Below are 18,508 nucleotides of genomic sequence, written 5' to 3'. Positions count from 1 at the left end.
AGTTTTCCTCGAAGCTGGAAAGGAAATAGAGCTGCATTTCCTAGTATTAACCTCCAAACCATTCAAAGCAACCCAATCAGCAAAAGAGGTGAGAGCATCATGAAGGTTAATTGCATCGTCTTGACTGTTGATATGTGAATATAGTTTCATATCGCCGGCAAACATTAGTGTCTTGATACCACCTCTCGCAACAAATTGCGGTAGATCGTTGATAAAGATGGTGAATAAAAGCGGCCCAAGAGATGATCCCTGAGGTACTCCTCTCGATGGAAAAAATTCCCGTGAGACTTCCTGTCCGATGATCACCCTATGTTTTCGATATGAAATATAGCTCATCAACCAGGATAATAAGGGTCAAGTATTCCATAGCGGCTTAGTTTTTGAGCAAGTTGATTGTGCGGGACACTGTCGAAAGCCTTAGTAAGGTCTGTGTAGATCACATCAACCTGTCCCCCGCGATCGACGGTGTCTAGAACCTGTTGTCAGATGGTGAGAAGATTAGTGGTAGTTGATCGGCCCCTGGTGAAGCCATGTTGGCAGTCGCAGATAAAGTGATGAAAATATTCCATTAATCGGTGGTGAATGACAGTGTCCAGAATTTTTGCCAGCGAGTTCATAAGGCAGATGGGACGGTAATTCTCTAGTGAGTGGTTTGCACTTCTCTTTGGGATAGGAATAACATTAACAGTTTTGAAGTGAGTGGGGTAGATACCAGATTTAACGGAAAGATTGAATATATGCAATATTATATATTTAAGTTGTGGAAAGCATTTCTTCCACAAGATAAGTGGAATCTTATCTGTGTTGGTGAGGAGGGGAGAGTCCCTTACCTATTCCATCCCAGTGAACTCCGCTCTTCTGGATTCTGTGCGCTTTTTGTATCCAGTGCGGTTGGTCGGTGTCTTCGGGGCTGCGTGGGATTTTGTCCGATTGCGGTTTCCGAGATGCGCCGTGGGTCGAACAGTCCGATGATCTGCCGATCCCGTGAACAGCGGTCGTGTTTCTGTCGGGCATGCCGATCGAGCCAATTTTCTTCGAGTCTTGTCGCGACTGCTTCTTAATGTCGATGCACGGCTGCGGGGGTGGCGGACAGAGTTCGGGGTCTCGAGGTGCCGTCGGCAGATTTTCCTCCGATTTGCTACTTTTGGAATCTGTAAAAGAACGACAGAAAGTGAGACGCGAGCAGTGGAGAAAGAGAATAGTCAGCAAAAAGATCTAAGTCTAAAACATTAATTAAATTAAAAATTTTAAGAAATTGCAGTTGGGTGCGAGGTCTTTGCAACAGTTAGCTAAAATAATGCGATTGAAAGAATATTTCGTGGGTCCCGTGTAGGGTCTCTAAAGGACGTCACGCAGCATCTACAGATGGCGATGGAGAAGTTATTATTAAAGGCCCAAGAACAAAAAAAAAGAATTTGAAGATTCTTGTAATGACTGAAAGTGCGTTAAGTTGCCGAGTCCCTATTAACTTTAATATCGTCGTGGTAAACTAAAGAACATGCCAGAGATTTCTAAAAGCAGGCAAGGTCATTGAAAGATTAAGAAGTAGTGGTGGGCATAACTATGATCCGTGCGGAATTCCAGCGTTAAAGTGAACGAAGGGGGCGTTGATACTGACCATGGTATAAGTACGTGTGGATCCAGTTTCGTAATGAGATCTCTGAAACCATAAGCAAATAGTTTCCTGCACAGAAGACTGTGAACTACAGAGGCGAACGTGCGCGATAAGTATACGACACCAACTGTAAGGCTGGCATCCCACTCTATTCAAACAGATTGCCAAAAACTTAGAGGATATCTTTATTGCAGGCAGTGATTGGTTACACGATGCAATAATACCCACAACAGCGACAATGCTAGGGGTTTAACACGAAATATTACGAATCCACCAGATCTAATTTATAGAGTTATAGAGGTTTCCTACCGTGGCCCAGAAACGGATGCCCATGTTCTTGAGCCACGTGCCGTTATCGTCCGATAACCATATCGAACTCGCTCGAAAAATTTACGATCGTATAGTTTGACGTAAGCTTACCAATGTTCAAACTCCAACCACACGGAATTATTGTATGCAGATTATATATATAATTTGTTATATATAATTAAATTTATATAATTATATATAAATATAATGAAATATAAAATTCCGTGTGGGTGGAGTTTTAATCTTGGAAAGCTTACGTCAAACTATACGATCGCAAACTTTTTCGAGCGAGTTTTATGTGGTTATCGGACGATAACAGCATGTGGCTCAAGAACATGGGCATCCGTTTCTGGGCCACGGTAGGAAACCTCTATAACAGCTGCAAAGCTGCCAACCATCCTTTTGGTATCAGCTATACAGATAATGTGGCTGAGTCATCTGTTAAAAAGGCAGAGATGGCAACTTCCATTCTGTCTGCAACTCAATGCTGCCCACCGACCCCAATATTCTGACTTCTTGTCTGGCTTCACTGATGGCTCGAATCCAAGCCATCGGTCGGGTTTTTCGCCATCTACACACATAACACTACATCCGAGAAGCCTCCCCACGAATGCAGCTTGTATGTACAGTTAGACTTGGGCCACATTAAAACCCACAATTACCGAAAATATGGTTTATACAGACTCTCTTTAAGTAGACTACAGGCTTGGCTAACATAGTATACTTTAGGTGCTTGCCAGCAGCCAGAAAATAGGGCTCGTCAGTTTAATCGTTTTTAGGGCACGGCTTCTATGAAGCTCTCGGCGTTTTATTGTGCTCCGTTGTGGTACCAGCGTTATTACTAAACTACGCCCTCAAAAAATTTAGATTCTCGGCTGGTTCTATTATGTGTGTTAAGCACCAATGCAACTAAGGCAATGGGCCGTCAGTGTACTCTGTCCGTAAATTGCGTGTACGAGATCGACGAACTCTCCCACGTTGTCAAATGGCACATGACAATTCCTCGCGTAATTGACGGAATTCGAACCTGGGCCTTTGTCTTCGGGTGTGGGATGGGTGGTATCCACTGCAAATCTGTCAATTTTTATGGGCCTTTTTGACAATATGGCTGAGTTAATCGGTCAGGCGAGGATATCACGGTTTCTTCTCCAGGAATCTCGGATTTTTCGTCCAGTAAAGGGCAAATCGACCAGAGAATTCACGTCATTTAAAGACACAACATATTCTCGTCTTTTGAGAGGGGTTGCGAAACTCACTTTGGCACGAGAAGATGGAGATTATTTAAAGTCCGCCCAATCCGCCCCCAAGTGTATAAGAGATTTGCAGCTATGATTCTTTGCACTTGCCTATTTCTTCCCACTGGACTCCGCTCTTCTGGATTCTTTCGGCCTCTTTAATCCACGGCGGTTGCTTCTTTTCTCTGGGTTCGGGACTTCGTGAATTGCTCGGCGGTGTGTCTTTTTCGGAGGACACCAGCAACGATGAGCTTACTGAAGTCACGTGATTTACGTATCCGTTTCTCTGCTTGGTAACCTGCAACGTCTCACCTCCGGCTCTGACATCTGTTTGGTCTGTCTGGGAAATCGCGGATGGAGGTTCGTCTTCAGGTGGCTCGGGGTTGCTGTCCAGTTGTTCCTGGTGTTTCGGAGTTTTCGATTCTCTTGGACACCCGTTGACGTTGGTCTTTTCCCCCAATGCGCAGGACTGGCTGTGCTGGGAATCTGAAAAAACAAAACATCGGGTTACTAGATGCAGAGAATTGAATATCCCTTACGGTTTCCTGCATCCCACAGACTAGGTGTTTCTGCCACTTTTCCTGCAACCAAAAACATTCTAATCTTCCCCTTTGGATTGCTTAGTATAAATGGTGGGAGTTCAAAAACTATTTGGATGGAAGAAACTTGTAGGAAGTTTTTCTGTACCAGGACCAATCTAAGTCGGCATTGAGGGATGGATGGTTCTTTCTTCTTCGATTTTCAACTCTCAAAGCAGAGAGATGAAAAGAATAAGATTAATTTATGGACACCGTTATTTCAGGGATTTAGTTCGACGCCTGTTCTAAGCAACTTAATCCAAATTGAGGAAGGAATTAACCAACAAAATTGAGGAACGATGGTTGCAGAATACGTGTGCGGAAGTTTGCCATTAGCCAGAGGGTAGTTGATTTGCTGGAGCAAACTTCGACATGCCGTTGTGGAAGGTGATGGCTTAAATAAATTCAAGGAAGAACTAGACAAACTGTTGGAGGAATGAATAGGGAAGAATATATAATTGAATTTATCTTCAAATTTCAGATAAATAGCGTGTAAACATTAAACAATTTAAAAAAAAAAGACTTCGTTTAAAAAATTCTTTATAAATAGAAACAGATGACGAGAAATGTGTTAGAAATGCGAGAGAGAGAGATGAAACCGAATTTAATATATAAATATATGCGCCACATCCTCGTTGGAAAGATTGTGATAAGACATATGAAAAAGAACACAGATGTAAAAGAAAATTAGATGAAACGTAAAAAAAATATATTTTATTGAATAAAAATCATTAAGTGAGTGTCTTCCCCTCCTTCCCTCCAAAGCATCAACTGCAATGAACTTCGTAGCAAAACGAAGTGCAACTTACCAAAGGCGTCCCAGTCAATACGGCGTTTCGAAGTGGCGATGAGCACCCATTCGGGCTGTCTGTTCCCGTACGCGAGCTGCGAGGTTGACATTCGGTTCTTCAAGTTTTCGGCCGCAACATAACGTCTGCTGGCTGCCACGTGTCCGTTGGCGACCTTATTCGACATGGACGGAGTAGACGACAGTTTCTCGGAGGGCAGGTCGTTTTTCCCGGCCGTCTTGGAGACGTGGAGAGGGTTGGATTCCATCCCCGACCTGGACTGGGGCTTCCCGTTCGACGAACTGGACTGCACCGAAGATGCTGGACTCTCTGGAAGGATACAAGCACGTGAACATTCTGCCTTTGCCCTATTTTACGACGCACTTGAAAATTTCTGATTAACTGAACAGAAATTGCGGGGTTTCTTTTTTTTTTGTCTGAAAAGAGCACGTGCGGAAGAACACCCGCGTTTTTTTTTTTTTTTTTTTTTTTTTTTTTTCTGAGGATGGGGATTGGGAAATCTTAAGTCCATTTGCTCAAAGTTTAAATTACCACCTACAACCACTCGTGATTGTAGGTGAAAATTTAAAGAGAGAGGAGTCAGAATCAACCCGAGGCACGGTTATGCCACGATAGGCAATTGGTTAACCCCCGAGCGGGACCATTTTCGTGATCCGTGTTGGTGTTTGCATTAGCGAGCGAGCAATGTCGCATTTTAGTGAAAGACACGGGGTTAAAATATCCTCCGGATTTAAAGATGTTTTTTAAAAGAGAAAATTTGTTTTTCTAAATGGATTAAAGGTACGAACCCGCAGTCTCCCAGTGTTGCTCTCTGTAAATATCCGTGTACCTCGGGAGTTGTCCCTCCTCATGGGCTCTTTCCTTACTATTTCCGAGCTAGTCGGTCCTCAGTGACAGTTTCGTGCTGCTGCTGCTTTTCCTCGCATAAAATCAGGTTGTTTCCATCCCAGAAAACAGCCAAAACACATCGTCGAACAAACCTCGGTCCAAACTCTAAAACGACCAATTGTGTGGTGCTGAAAGCTAATTATGTAAGAGCACATTGGAGAAACTGAACGCCAACTAAGATGGAGGTGGGTTGCGCTCTCGAAATGCAGAAAGTCGAGTTTGAAGAAGCTTTTACTTCAGAACAGGGAAGTGACAAAGCTCATAAAAACTAAACGATTTTGCCTGCGAGAAAATCAAAGGATCAGATGAACAAAGGAAGAACATCTCGTTAATCCGACGTGGACGTGTGTTATTCAGGACGGCTGCAGAACTTTAAGTTAAACTCCACCAGGTAAATCGTGATGGTACAGAACTCCGCAAAAGGCCAGAAAGGTGTGTAACGTTGTGTTGGTGCAGTGAACGTGTTGTTTGGTTGTTTCTGGCCACTTAGTCACCAGGAAGGCGATCACCTAGAAAGCCTGCGCATCGCCTATCTACACGGCGAGGAGGTAGGCCACAGCTAAGTATGTACCATAGTCTACCTTGGCAATCTGATATGCCAGTCCTGAAACGGGCAATAGCCTGCACACAAGCTAAACCGGACATGGATGACTGGCGTGTAGTGTGTTGACAAGTGATTTGTATGCTCTTCAACTTTTTAAAAATTTAAATAGTTTCTTCCCGTTTATGAAATCTAAACTTATACTAATAGATGCAGACCCGCCAGGTGGCGCCTAGTTATATACCTTGTGCATTTCGTGCTCCTAATTAAAGGTGATTTATGTGAATTACAGTGAATGCTCGACCGTTCAAGTGATACAGAGGTCATCAGTAAGTGCCTGTCTACTGGTGCATGAAATTTCAGCTGCGTTGCTCCAGCCAAAGATAAGTATTTTATAATTTTCCCTTTTTGGCCTGCGATAATGAATTTTTCCAAGATGGACGATATCTTGTTGTCATTTCTTGTATGCAAGACTAAAAATCATAAGAATGGTCTGATGTATACTGGCCAATAGCAAAGCACTAAACTAGCAAGTACTCACCGCACTGAGTAGGGTTAATACCCGAGGGATATAACCCTCCTGAAGAACAAAGACAAGAGGATTAAGAGCAGACCCCGAGTAGTATCTTTTGTAAATTTCACAAACAGCAAAATTTAACCGTAACATAGAGGCAAATGTAGAAGCGAGTTAAAATTAAAATTAAAGAATGCAATCTGAAAGGGATATCAGCTCTAAAATGACACAGGAATGCGTTATCTGTCACCAGAACCCTGAGGCCATCTTTAAATGCTGTACATGTAGCCGTACTTTTTGTACAGCCTGCCTAGGTCCCTCATTTAAAAAGTTAAAGAAAGAAAGGCGACTAAAATGGTCTTGTGATTTTTGTCGTGGCAGCGCGAGAACTAACACAAAACCAGATCCGACAACTAAAGAATTGACATCTGGAGAAGAGACAGAAAGTCCAGTTACCCAGGAAAATCAGGAAAGTGTAGGAATTACACCCGCAAACATCTCTCAAAGGGAAAATCTGACGACATCAGAAAACTCTATATTGAATCCTGATAAAGGCAATGGCGATAAGAGTGGCCAAGTGATCTACGGAGAGTTGATAAACGCGCTTACGGACGCCCTCGCTAATCACGTTACTCAACTGACACAGCAGTATTTACCTCCTCTGGCTCAGGATCGGGTTAAACCTACCTCCACTTCTCATAAAACTATACGTTTTGAGTCAGGAGACAAAGACATCGAAGCTGAAAGTACGACTTCTTGTGTAAATATTGAACAAAGCGATTCTGAATTTAACGCGTCTACTTCTCAGGTTAATCAGGGTGTTCTTGAGGATAAGGGCATAAAAGACAAAGAAGGTCTGGATAAAATGAATACTGATAAGTCGAAGACATACCCAGTTTTTACGATTGATGCAGAATGCCTCGCAGATAGTGCTAGTATGCAGGTGGCATTGACGAAAATAAAGAAAAACTTGAGTGATTTCATGGCTGCTGAAACCAATAAAGTAACTAAGGCAGCCTCCAACATAATCCATAGCCTTTGGGCAGAGATGGAAACGATTACCACGTCATTGATAATTCAAAATGAGAAGTTAAAAGTCAAGACAGAGGAATTACAAGTAAGAGCTAATATGTTTGACCAAATCATGAGTGGCAAGGCTGGTTTGATGCCACCTTTACAGCAATCTCACGCCGATAAAGTCAGGATCAGCTCAACACAAACGAAGCAGATGTATTCTGAAGGGGAAAGAGTGGAACGAGGGCAACATCACAATATAACTGACTCTAGAGATAGGATACTTATGGAAGCTAAAACTGTCACAACACAAATCAGTGCCCCTCAGCATGTGGCGATCTTTAGACCGGTGGACGGCTCCAAGCTGGCCTCGGGGACGGAGGTTAAAGAAGTAATAGCCAAATCTCTACGTTCTGAACATAAAAATTTAAAAATTAAAAACGTCAGAATTGTGAGAAATAATGGAGTGATCGTTGAAACATCTAACAAGGAGGATTTAGAGCTGCTTAGACAATCATCCACATTTAAAGATGTCGGACTACAGTCGGACAAACCAAAAATGACATTTCCTACACTACTAGTTTATGACGTTTCAAGAGATTTGACTAAGGAAGAAATAGTAGAGGACATCTTTATGAAAAATCTTAAAGATTATGGCTTTACTTTCGAAGAAATTCAGGAAGAGGTGATGTTACGTTTTAGCTCCGGTACAAAGACAAAAGTGATAAATTGGGTGATAGGTCTCTCACCGAGATTATTTAGACATATTTTAGAAAACGATAGAATTTTCTTGGGATTCTCAGCCCATAAATACAGGAAATTTACAATAGTGACAAAATGCTTCCGTTGCTTGGGATTTGGCCACCTCACGCAGTTTTGCACCCACAAGACTGTATCTTGCGGTCATTGTGCGGCTGGGGGACATATATACACAGATTGCCCCCATAAAGAACAACCCCCGAGATGTATAAACTGTAAGAGGAGGAACAGGGACAATGCACATTCTGTAAGGGATCCACTCTGCCCAGAATTTCAGAAGGCAGCTGAACTTGCAAGACTGAAAATTGCTAATGAATAATACACAAATAAACCATCTAAATTACAATAGATCTACCAACAAATACTTCCTAAAAATAATGCAGGTGAACGCGCAACGTTCACGTTGCGTTGCAGATGAACTAAGAGCTTCATGTTTGCAGGATAAAGTAGACATTTTGGCTATTCAGGAGCCCTACTCGATGTATAGACAAACGGATAAATTATATCACGTTGTTGGATACCCGTTAGTAGCTAGAGTCGTTGCATATGAATCCAAGCAGCCAAAAACTGCCATTGTTGTATTTAATGGAGCTCTAACTGTAACAGTCATATCTCGTTTTTGTACATCCTTTTCTACCTGCATCCATATTTCTACCCAGTTTTTAGACTTCTACATGGTTTCTTTATACTGCGCTCCAAATGATAATATCGAGGTACCAATGCACCTTTTGGAAGAAATTTTAAGCACTTTTCCTAGTGCAAATATATTGGTTTCAACTGACTCCAATGCAAAATCTCAACTTTGGTTTAACGAACGCAACAACGCTAGAGGTTCTGTGTTTGAAGAATTTATATTGACTAACCATTGGAATGTGCATAATCTTCCAAACATGCCAACAACCTTTTGGAACGTTCACGGACGGTCTAACATAGACCTCACCCTTTCCTCTCCATGCTTGTCGCAGCATGTAAAAAACTGGATGGTCTGCCCGGATGTATGCAATAGCGATCACCGTGCTATCACTTTTGATTTAGTATTAAATGGCACGGATGGAGGCTCTTCAGGTCACCTTCAGGACTTAAACCGCTTCTCTATGAGAACCACGAACTGGACCAAATTTAAGCAAGTCTTGCAACAAGAATTTTCAGATGATAAAATTGCACAATTGAACAGTTTATCTGCAGTAGAATATGCTTACTTTGTGCAAAACACTCTTTACAGAGCTTTGACTGAATCCACTAAAAGGAAAGTTAGGAGACCTGGCTCCACCCCATGGTGGAATCCCCAGTTATCTGTTTTGAGAAGACTGGTTATAGATGCAAGGAAGAATTTCCAGAGGCACAGATACTTAACAGAAACAGACGTTAGGCGACTAAAAGAAGTCTATTGTCAATTACGTAAGGAATATTTCGAAGCTATTGCGGAAGCCAAAAGATCCTCATGGCAGAAACTAGTGTCCCAGACAGGAAATTCTGACCCATGGGGATTAATATACAAAATTTGTCGTGACAAACTTGCAACTCCTGAGATATATAGTTCTGTTTACTCTAACGGAAGTCAGACTACTGATTGGCTCTCCACGGTTGAAGCTATTATAGAGAGACTTTTCCCTGATGATCACCCAGAGCAAGACACCACCGAACAAACTCAGATAAGGTTCGTTAACGGATCTTACAAGGGATCAAATGATACGGAACTATTTAGTCTAGATGAACTTGCACTTGCAATTTCTAAAATCAATCAGTCAAAATGTCCTGGAATGGACTTAGTTGAAAATGTGGCGATCAAAAGATTTCACCAATATTTTCCACATATATTGTTGAATGTTTTCAACAAATGTCTATTAGAGGGGACTTTTCCAAATTTTTGGAAGATTGCATTAGTAAAGATGCTCAGAAAGCCTGGAAAACTGGCAACGGATCCCAAGGCATATCGCCCAATATCCCTTCTAGGAAATCTTGGAAAGCTTTATGAGAGATTATTAGCGCCTAGGATGCAGAAGGTTTTGGCTGCAAGTAATATGAGTTCTAATTCACAATTCGGCTTTAAAAAAGGCTCCTCCACCGAAGATGCCATCAGAAATTTGGTGAATCTATGCAAAACTACAGACAAAAAATACATGATGGTTGTTTTTATCGACTTTGAGGGCGCTTTCGATACACTCTGGTGGGAGAGCGCCCTCAGGTCACTTCGAGAGGCAGAATGTGATGATTTACTATATCAGGTTATGAGATCTTATTTTTCAAATAGGCAGATAAAAGTCATCTCACAACACTTGGTATTTTCAAAATTCATTTCCAGAGGATGCCCACAAGGCTCGGTCCTTGGGCCTCTCCTCTGGAATTCTGTTTTAGACCAGTGGTTACTAAAAGAAAGTCAAATTTGCAATAAAATAGCATTTGCCGACGATTTAGCGCTGTGCATACCAGGCAGGTCAAGACGTATGCTAGAAACACATGGGAAAGAAATCCTGGATGATTTGCTGGAATGGTCTAAAATAAACAAATTAAAAATTTCTGAGACGAAAACTAAAATGATGATCTTCAACAATAAATTGGATTATAACAGACCTCCTAAACTCCATCTCAACAATGTCCAAATTCCTTACGTTTCTCAAAATAAATATCTTGGTCTCATAATTGATGATAAATTTTCTTTTATCCCCCACGTAAAGAACTTAGCTGAAAAGATTAACAAGTTTACTGCCAATGTGATTAGGCTCTCAAGAGCTGAATGGGGTATAAAGCACAAAACTTTGGCATTATATTATAAGGCTATATTTTTGCCAATTGTAGTATATGCGGCTGCCATATGGTTTCCTAGGGTTACTCACGTCACAGTGAAGGCCAAACTCTTATCATTGCAGAGAAAGATGATATTGGCAACACACAGATGCTGCAGAACGACATCAACCAATGCTTTACAAGTGATCTCAGGTTGTATTCCGATTGACCTTTATGTGGCATACCGAGGCATGATTTCTAACTTAAAGAAAGGTTTGCCAACTCAAATCCTCGACATTGCAAGTAATCCGGCCACGGACATTCGGCAGGAGAAAATTAATCTTTGGACAAAATTCACTGAGAAGTGGAAATACAGATGGCAATCCAGTGAAACGGGACTCACTACTAGGGAGTTCATTGAAGATGCAACATTTGCTGTAAATAAGAAAGTTATGGGATGGTTTTATCCTTCAATGACAACGTCGTATTTAATTACTGGACATGGTTCACTACGGGATAAATTGTGTAAATTTGGACTCGAACCTGACCCTTTGTGTTTTTGTGGGGCTGTAGAAGATTGGAGGCATGTTCTGCTTTACTGCCCGGCTTATGACGACTTCAGACAAGAACTATTTAACAGCACTCAACCTATTAGGACTGACAACCTCGATATTTTGATTCAAGATGCCAAGAACTTTGCAGCATTCCAATCCTTTTCTGACAAGGTGTTTAAAAGAAGACGCACCTTGTTTACTAATTCTAGAAGTGGACAGTAGAGTGATGTGTTCATGAACTTATATTTCTACCTTACTAGGTCAAACAGCTGTTAACTTAGAAACCAACTGTTGTGGTCTTAAATTAGTAATAACATTCAATGTATATAATGGTATTAACTATACATATTTTTTTTTTTTTTTTACTTATTTATTTCTTTTCTTTTATTTTATTTTATATTTTTTATTTATTTATTTATTTATTTATTTTTTTTTTTATTTTATTTTATTATTATTTTTTTTTTATTTATTTATTTATTTATTATTTATTATTATTATTTTTTTATTTATTTATTTATTTATTATTTATTATTATTTTTTTTTTATTTATTTATTTATTTATTATTTATTATTATTTCTTTTTTTTTTTTTTTTTTTTTTCCCTCGGGTTGGGCAACCTGAGAGCTCCTGTCCTTTGGTATTGCACTCCTTCCACTGGACGACAAATTGGTGCAGCAGCACTAGATAATAGAAGCAGGCACAACTACTCAAGCCTAGAAATGGGCAGTGATTGACAGGGTGTTGATTGCTGTAGAGTGTAGACAGTTTCTCTCAACACAGAATTTCCAAGGTGGAGTTCGACTAAACGTCTAGGTGCCACCCAAAACAAGTACATCCAACATACACATACTAATAGATGCTGTATTGGATGTTCTTCTCGTCCTTCAACTTATATTATGCAGATTGTCATCAGGTAACCTTTTATTTTGAAATTTTCCTATATGATATGTATATGTGTTAAGACACTCTGTCCGCTGCAGTGTGACACAAGGTCAAAGTTCTCAGCTACAAAAGCTTTCCAGTCAACGACGGGAAAACACAAGGTTAAACATTCCTATTTTTGCAGGCGTTAAGAGTGCCATCGTACCTCCCTGCTAATAGCAGGGAGGTACGATGGCACTTGGGGTTGTGGTGACCTTCCGATCGGAACACAACAGTTTATTCTGTCAAACGCAGCGGCCTTGTTTCCAATGCATTTTTCGGGAACAATTTGCTATACTCTAGCAGTGATTAACATTTATTAATTTGATTGCTTGCTGAACTATTTACATAGTGAACTAGCTGTGCTGTGTGTTAAATTATGCAAATCTAGATTAGTTATGGTACTGAACATTAATTTGAATATGCAAAGCTGCTACGCCCCCTGGCGGATTCAATAGGACTTATTGGAAAATTGGTAGATTATGGTATAACAGCCCAAATATACCATTGATTGCTAATCTTTTGGTTATATGCCACGGACTTGTGGTGGGTATCATTTGCCATCATTTTCAGTGGCCTATCTTACTATCCTACCATACACTTGATAATCCGAACTGTACCGGTTATCCGAATTTCGTGAAAGGGAAGGAAGAACAGGGAAACACAATAAATCCCCGGGCCAGAGTGACGACCCTGTTATTGTGGAACCCCAGGACGAAGAGGAGAACTCCCGTTCTGGATCGCAACTAACCAAGCGGAAAAATCGAAATCAAGTGATCCCTAGATTGGGACGGGAAACACGTTCCCATACAGAAACTAAAGAACAGCCAGAAATAACCACATCACAAAAAGACCAAAAAGAAGACATACAGCAGGACTCACCCCTCGACCCTGCCATACCGGAGGGTACCATATACGAAAAGACGCTCTTTCTGAAAACCGCACTTGAGAACATTTTCAAGGAAAACTCAAATAGAGTGTCAGCAGCACTCAGATCTGAAATTGTCACAATCTTCCACAAGATGGAGACAATCTTACATGATGAACACCTTGACAGAGAGAGAGCTACCACACGGCTACAGGCCTATATGGAATGCGGGGCAAGCCAAATGCCACAGCGCGCCCCGACATATTCTGATGCGCTGAGAAATCAAACTGCGACAACAATGGCTCTCACAAACACCACCAACACCAAGTCTGCACCCAGGAAGACGCTGCTCCCTACACCACATCTTGTGGTTCTTAAACCAACCACTACTGATACTCTTAAAACTAGCGAAGAGGTCAAGAAGAAAGTCATTGACTCTCTGACCCAAGAATTCAAAACAGCCAAGATTAGAACCATCAGGAAAACGCGTAACACTGGGGTAATAATCGAGACAGAAACAAAAGACGATGCCAACTTGATTATAAATAACGCCAAGATACCGACGCTCGGACTCTCTGCTGAGCTGCCTAGAGAAAAAGGCCCCTCAATTGTTATATTCGGCACAGACCCGGATCTGACCCCCACTTCCATCTGCGAGGAGATATACACAAGAAACCTCCAACAACATCTACCAGACAGAGACCACGCAAGTCTACTGGTACCTAAACACCAAACCAAGAGCGGGAATGGTAGCTCAATAAACTGGGTGGTCGGACTGGCCCCTGAGGCATGGAGGGTGATAACAAAACAAGAGAGGATATATATAAACTGGAGCTCCCACCGCTTCAGGGAACACATCGCAGTCCCAAAGTGCTTCCGGTGTTGCCGATTCGGCCACACCACCCACACGTGTGTCCAGCAGGAGCCAACTTGCGGACACTGTGCTGAGAAGGGGCACAATTATGCAAACTGTCCAAATAAACAAAGCGACCCAGCCTGCGCAAACTGCAAGTGGCAAAAACTCCCCCACACACATTCAGTCAGAGATAACAAATGCCCGGTATATATTAAAGCAAGAAGCGCCCAACAATCAAGAATATAATATGGGGACTCTTCCTAAAAGTTACAACAACAGCTGCATTAAATTCCTCCAACTTAATGCACAACGAGCCATCGCTGTAGCGGGACAGATAAGGAAAAGGGCAGAAGAAGAAAATCTAGACATTCTCCTGCTGCAAGAACCTTATACCTGTGCAGGCGCTGTCCGAGGATACCCACCCAGCTATAAAACTGTCCAAATGGATGGAGCAACCCCATGGGCTGCAGTTGTTGTTGTACGAAACCCCAACATAACTGTCACCAAGATCTCACACCTGTGTCACGAGTGGGCATCCTGTGCACACATCATAACTTCTCTAGGGGAACTCTACATCATTTCCCTGTACTGTCGTCCAGAAGCAGATATCCTCCCGTACATTCAATATCTGCATAAAGTCAAACCGAACTAGCAGGAGCCAAGATCCTTGTATCCGCCGACTTAAACTGCCGCTCACCTTTGTGGCACAGTGAGACCCCAGAGCGTAGAGGCTCCAGAAATGGGCAACACATGGAGGAGTTCCTGGCCAATAGCAGCTTTGTAGTCATAAATCGCTCTAATAATCTACCAACATTCAGTTCAACTTTCTGGGAGGCCACACTGGATGCCACCATGGCAACTAGATCCCTAGCCGGTCACCTCAATGACTGGAAAGTGCAGGAGGATTGGACCTCCTCCGACCACAGGGCTATCACCTTTACTATGCATCGGTCACTCCACCGTACTCAGACAAACTGTTACAAACAGAATAGATATGCTGTCAACAAAGCAGACTGGGGAAAATTCAAAGAAGCCATCACTAGAAATGCACAAAACTTGCCATCCAACCAGCTCCACAAACAAACTCCGGACCAACACCAACGCGCTGTCACCAATGCCATTGTAAATGCGGCTAATCAAGCAATCAGGAAAAGGACCCCTCGGCCAGGAGCCGTTCCGTGGTGGTCGCAAGAACTTGATATTTTAAGAAGAGAAATGAACCAGAAGAGACGCGCCTTCCAAAGAGCCAGACGGACCTGGCCGGCCCCTGAGGTGGAACCACTCAGGCAACAATACAGGGAGGCCAGGAACGCCTATACTGCGATGATCAGGCAGCGGAAAAAGCTGTCCTGGGAGCATCTGGTCTCTACTGTCGGCAACTCTGACCCCTGGAGTATCATCTATCGGATAGTCACAAATAAGCTGCCAAGGGGGGAGGTAACCCCTTCCACCATCACTCCCCAGGGTGCTATGACCAACAACTGGCACGATACTGTAAACAATATACTAGACGCCACTTTTAAATCCATTGAAGGAGACAACACTCCTGAACAGCAACTGCTATGCCAAGCCAACGACGCATACAAATCCCCCAGGACGGAGGAGCCTTTCACCCAAGCAGAACTCCAAATTGCTATTAACAAGATAAGAAACAGGAAACCCCCAGGATTAGATATGCTCGAGCCGGAAATAGTAAGGAAAGTGGCTGAGTACACCCCGAATCTGCTCCTGGACCTTTACAACCACTGTCTCCACTCAGGCTGGTTCCCTACGGACTGGAAGGTGGCAAACATTAAATTGATCCTTAAAAACCCTTCAAAACCACAGCACAAGCCGGACTCCTATCGGCCAATAGCACTCCTGACTGTGCTCAGCAAAGTGTTGGAGCAGCTGCTCAGACATAGGATTGAATCACACTACCTCACAGCTAGCTTAACAGCAAACAAACAATTTGGTTGAAACCTGGAAACTCAACCCTCGACGCACTGGAATGTATCCTTAACATGGCGGAGAGCTGCCGACAAAAATACTTTCTCCTCATCTCTATTGACTTTGCAGGGGCGTTCGACGCCCTCTGGTGGCCGAGCGTCCTCGCAAGACTCAGGGCAGCCCAACTGCCATCAAATCTATTCAGCTGCATAAGAAGCTACCTAACAAACAGACGGATCCTGGTACAGGCCCCTTACTGCAAGGTAGATCGACAGATACACCGAGGATGCCCCCAGGGCTCAGTATTAGGCCCCCTCCTGTGGAACTATGTACTGGACGAGTTCCTCTCCCTCGACTTAGGGGGTGTACAAGCATTGGCCTATGCAGACGACCTATCCCTAGCCCTTACTGCAGATTCAAGAGCCCAACTAGAAACTCTCGCGAATGCAGCAGTAACCACACTGCAAGAATGGACGGAAAGGCATCGGCTCACCATTTCGGCCACCAAGACTAAATCCATCTTACTTAAGGGCTACCTAACCCCAACTAGACCGCCGCAAATAAGAATCAACAATAGGACAATTAAGCTAGTCACAGAACTAAAGTACCTGGGAGTTATCCTGGACCGTAATCTGTCTTTCACCCCACACCTAAAATATATACAGGCTAAGATGAAAAAATACGCTGGCATGCTTGCCAGAGTCACACGTTGCGAATGGGGCCTGAAAAGGCGCACACTTACGATCCTTTATAAAGCAGCCATTATCCCGGCAATCGCATACGCCTCCGGTGTCTGGTTCCACAAAGCCTCAACAGCGGTAAACCGCAGACGACTGGATATCATACATAGACCCATCCTATTGACCCTCACCCGAGCATGCAAGACAGTCTCTACTCATGCACTACAAGTGATCACGGGCGCTCTCCCTCTTGATCTTGAGGTGATTCGCAATGGCATGCTTCAGCAACTCAGACGTGGCAAAGTCACAACCTTCCAGGACCACACTACGGACCCGGCTAATAACTGTAAAGTTGAGAAATACAGGCTGCAAACGTACTTGACATCGATATGGCAACAACGCTGGACGATTTCTGACAAAGGAGACATCACGCGAAGGTTCTTTCCGAACTTGCAAAAGGTGTACCCAAAATATCCGACATGGCTCTGCCCTGGTCTCCACGTCACCTACCTTCTCACAGGACATGGAGCTATCCGCCACAAGCTAAACCTCTTTGGACTGACAGATAACCCAGCCTGCGCATGTGGTTCCCTCGAGACCTGGGACCACCTGCTACACGAGTGTGAACTGTACGAAGATCTGCGTGGACACCTCATCACACGAGTCCAGTTCAACCCCAAAAATCAGGAGCACTACCTACTGGAGGATGAGGGAACCTACAATGCGCTAACCAACTTTGCTCAGTGCCTCTTTGTAAGACGCCAGACTCTTCCTTTGCCAGAAAATCTAGGACAACTAGGATAAATACAACAACAATCACAACAAATGATGAACCAAGATAAAACTGGACTGTGCCTGAACTGCATTCTCCCAAATACTGACCGATGGAGGACACCGATTCCATTTGACAACTGTTAACCAAACGCATTGACTACAATCGGACCTTCGGGAGTCCACCCTGACTGTGACTGAAGCCTATCCTACTGAATATCCACCAGTGGATGGACCTGGATCCCATGAGTAACTACTTAATAAAAGACCAAGCATGATCTGCACAAATGTCATACAGACCTGGACTGAAAACCTGGACAGAGATATCTTCACTCCACTCCTGGGAATACCAAATGGGGCAGCCCTGACGCCTTGGCGCCCGACTGAAGCCACCCCACATGTATGCCCTGTTGGCGAATAGGCCAGCTCCCTTGCCTGGCCTACTTTCTACCCTTCCCTGGCGGGGGATGAGGGGACAGCCCTGCTGTCACCTCCCCTTCTCGCCACCCCTTCTTTTCCTTCTGGTGGGGCATGGGCATGCCCCACTGTAAACTGGAGTTGTCTTCCCTATCGGCTCCATACTTCTATCTATCTCCCCCCCCAGTCTTCAGTCTCCCTCCCCACTCTACCTGCACGCTAGTGAACGCCCCACACAACCTAAATTCCACAAGTGAAAATCAATTTCGCCCACCATTTCTTTTGACCTCCTAGCACTTCCTCCTCAAGATGATCACATTTTTATTTATTTATTTTTATTTATTTTATTTTATTTTATTTTTATTTTTTTTATTTTTTTTTATTTTTATTATTATTTTTTTATTTTTATTTATTTATTTTTTTTTTTTAGGTCCTAGTCGCCGAAATCTCAGGAAATTAAGCGGCAGGACCTGCCAGAGTAACTTAAGTCAAGTGAGTTCCTGGTCTGCTTCCACGGGGAGAAAGT

The 18,508-nt window shown here is 43.0% G+C and overlaps 1 protein-coding gene across 1 annotated transcript in view; it reads right to left on the bottom strand.

Annotated features, from left to right (window-relative positions):
- The window catches only part of LOC150085119 (uncharacterized), a 199,244-nt gene that overhangs the window by 62,145 nt on the left and 118,591 nt on the right, over nucleotides 1-18,508 (bottom strand). The window contains exons 10-12 of the mRNA XM_090373880.1: nucleotides 4,547-4,855; nucleotides 3,271-3,645; nucleotides 831-1,151 (exon numbers count right to left, since the gene is read on the bottom strand). Coding sequence (XP_090230006.1) covers nucleotides 831-1,151; nucleotides 3,271-3,645; nucleotides 4,547-4,855 — 1,005 coding nt within the window. The remainder of the gene's footprint in view (nucleotides 1-830; nucleotides 1,152-3,270; nucleotides 3,646-4,546; nucleotides 4,856-18,508) is intronic.

This window comes from Mastigoproctus giganteus, chromosome 5, assembly GCF_048544385.1.
Source record: "Mastigoproctus giganteus isolate SK-2022 chromosome 5, ASM4854438v1, whole genome shotgun sequence".
In the NCBI taxonomy this organism is placed as follows: Eukaryota; Metazoa; Arthropoda; class Arachnida; order Uropygi; family Thelyphonidae; genus Mastigoproctus; species Mastigoproctus giganteus.
The sequence above is the reverse complement of the archived record's forward strand: the minus strand, read 5'-3'. Positions and strand labels throughout refer to the sequence as shown.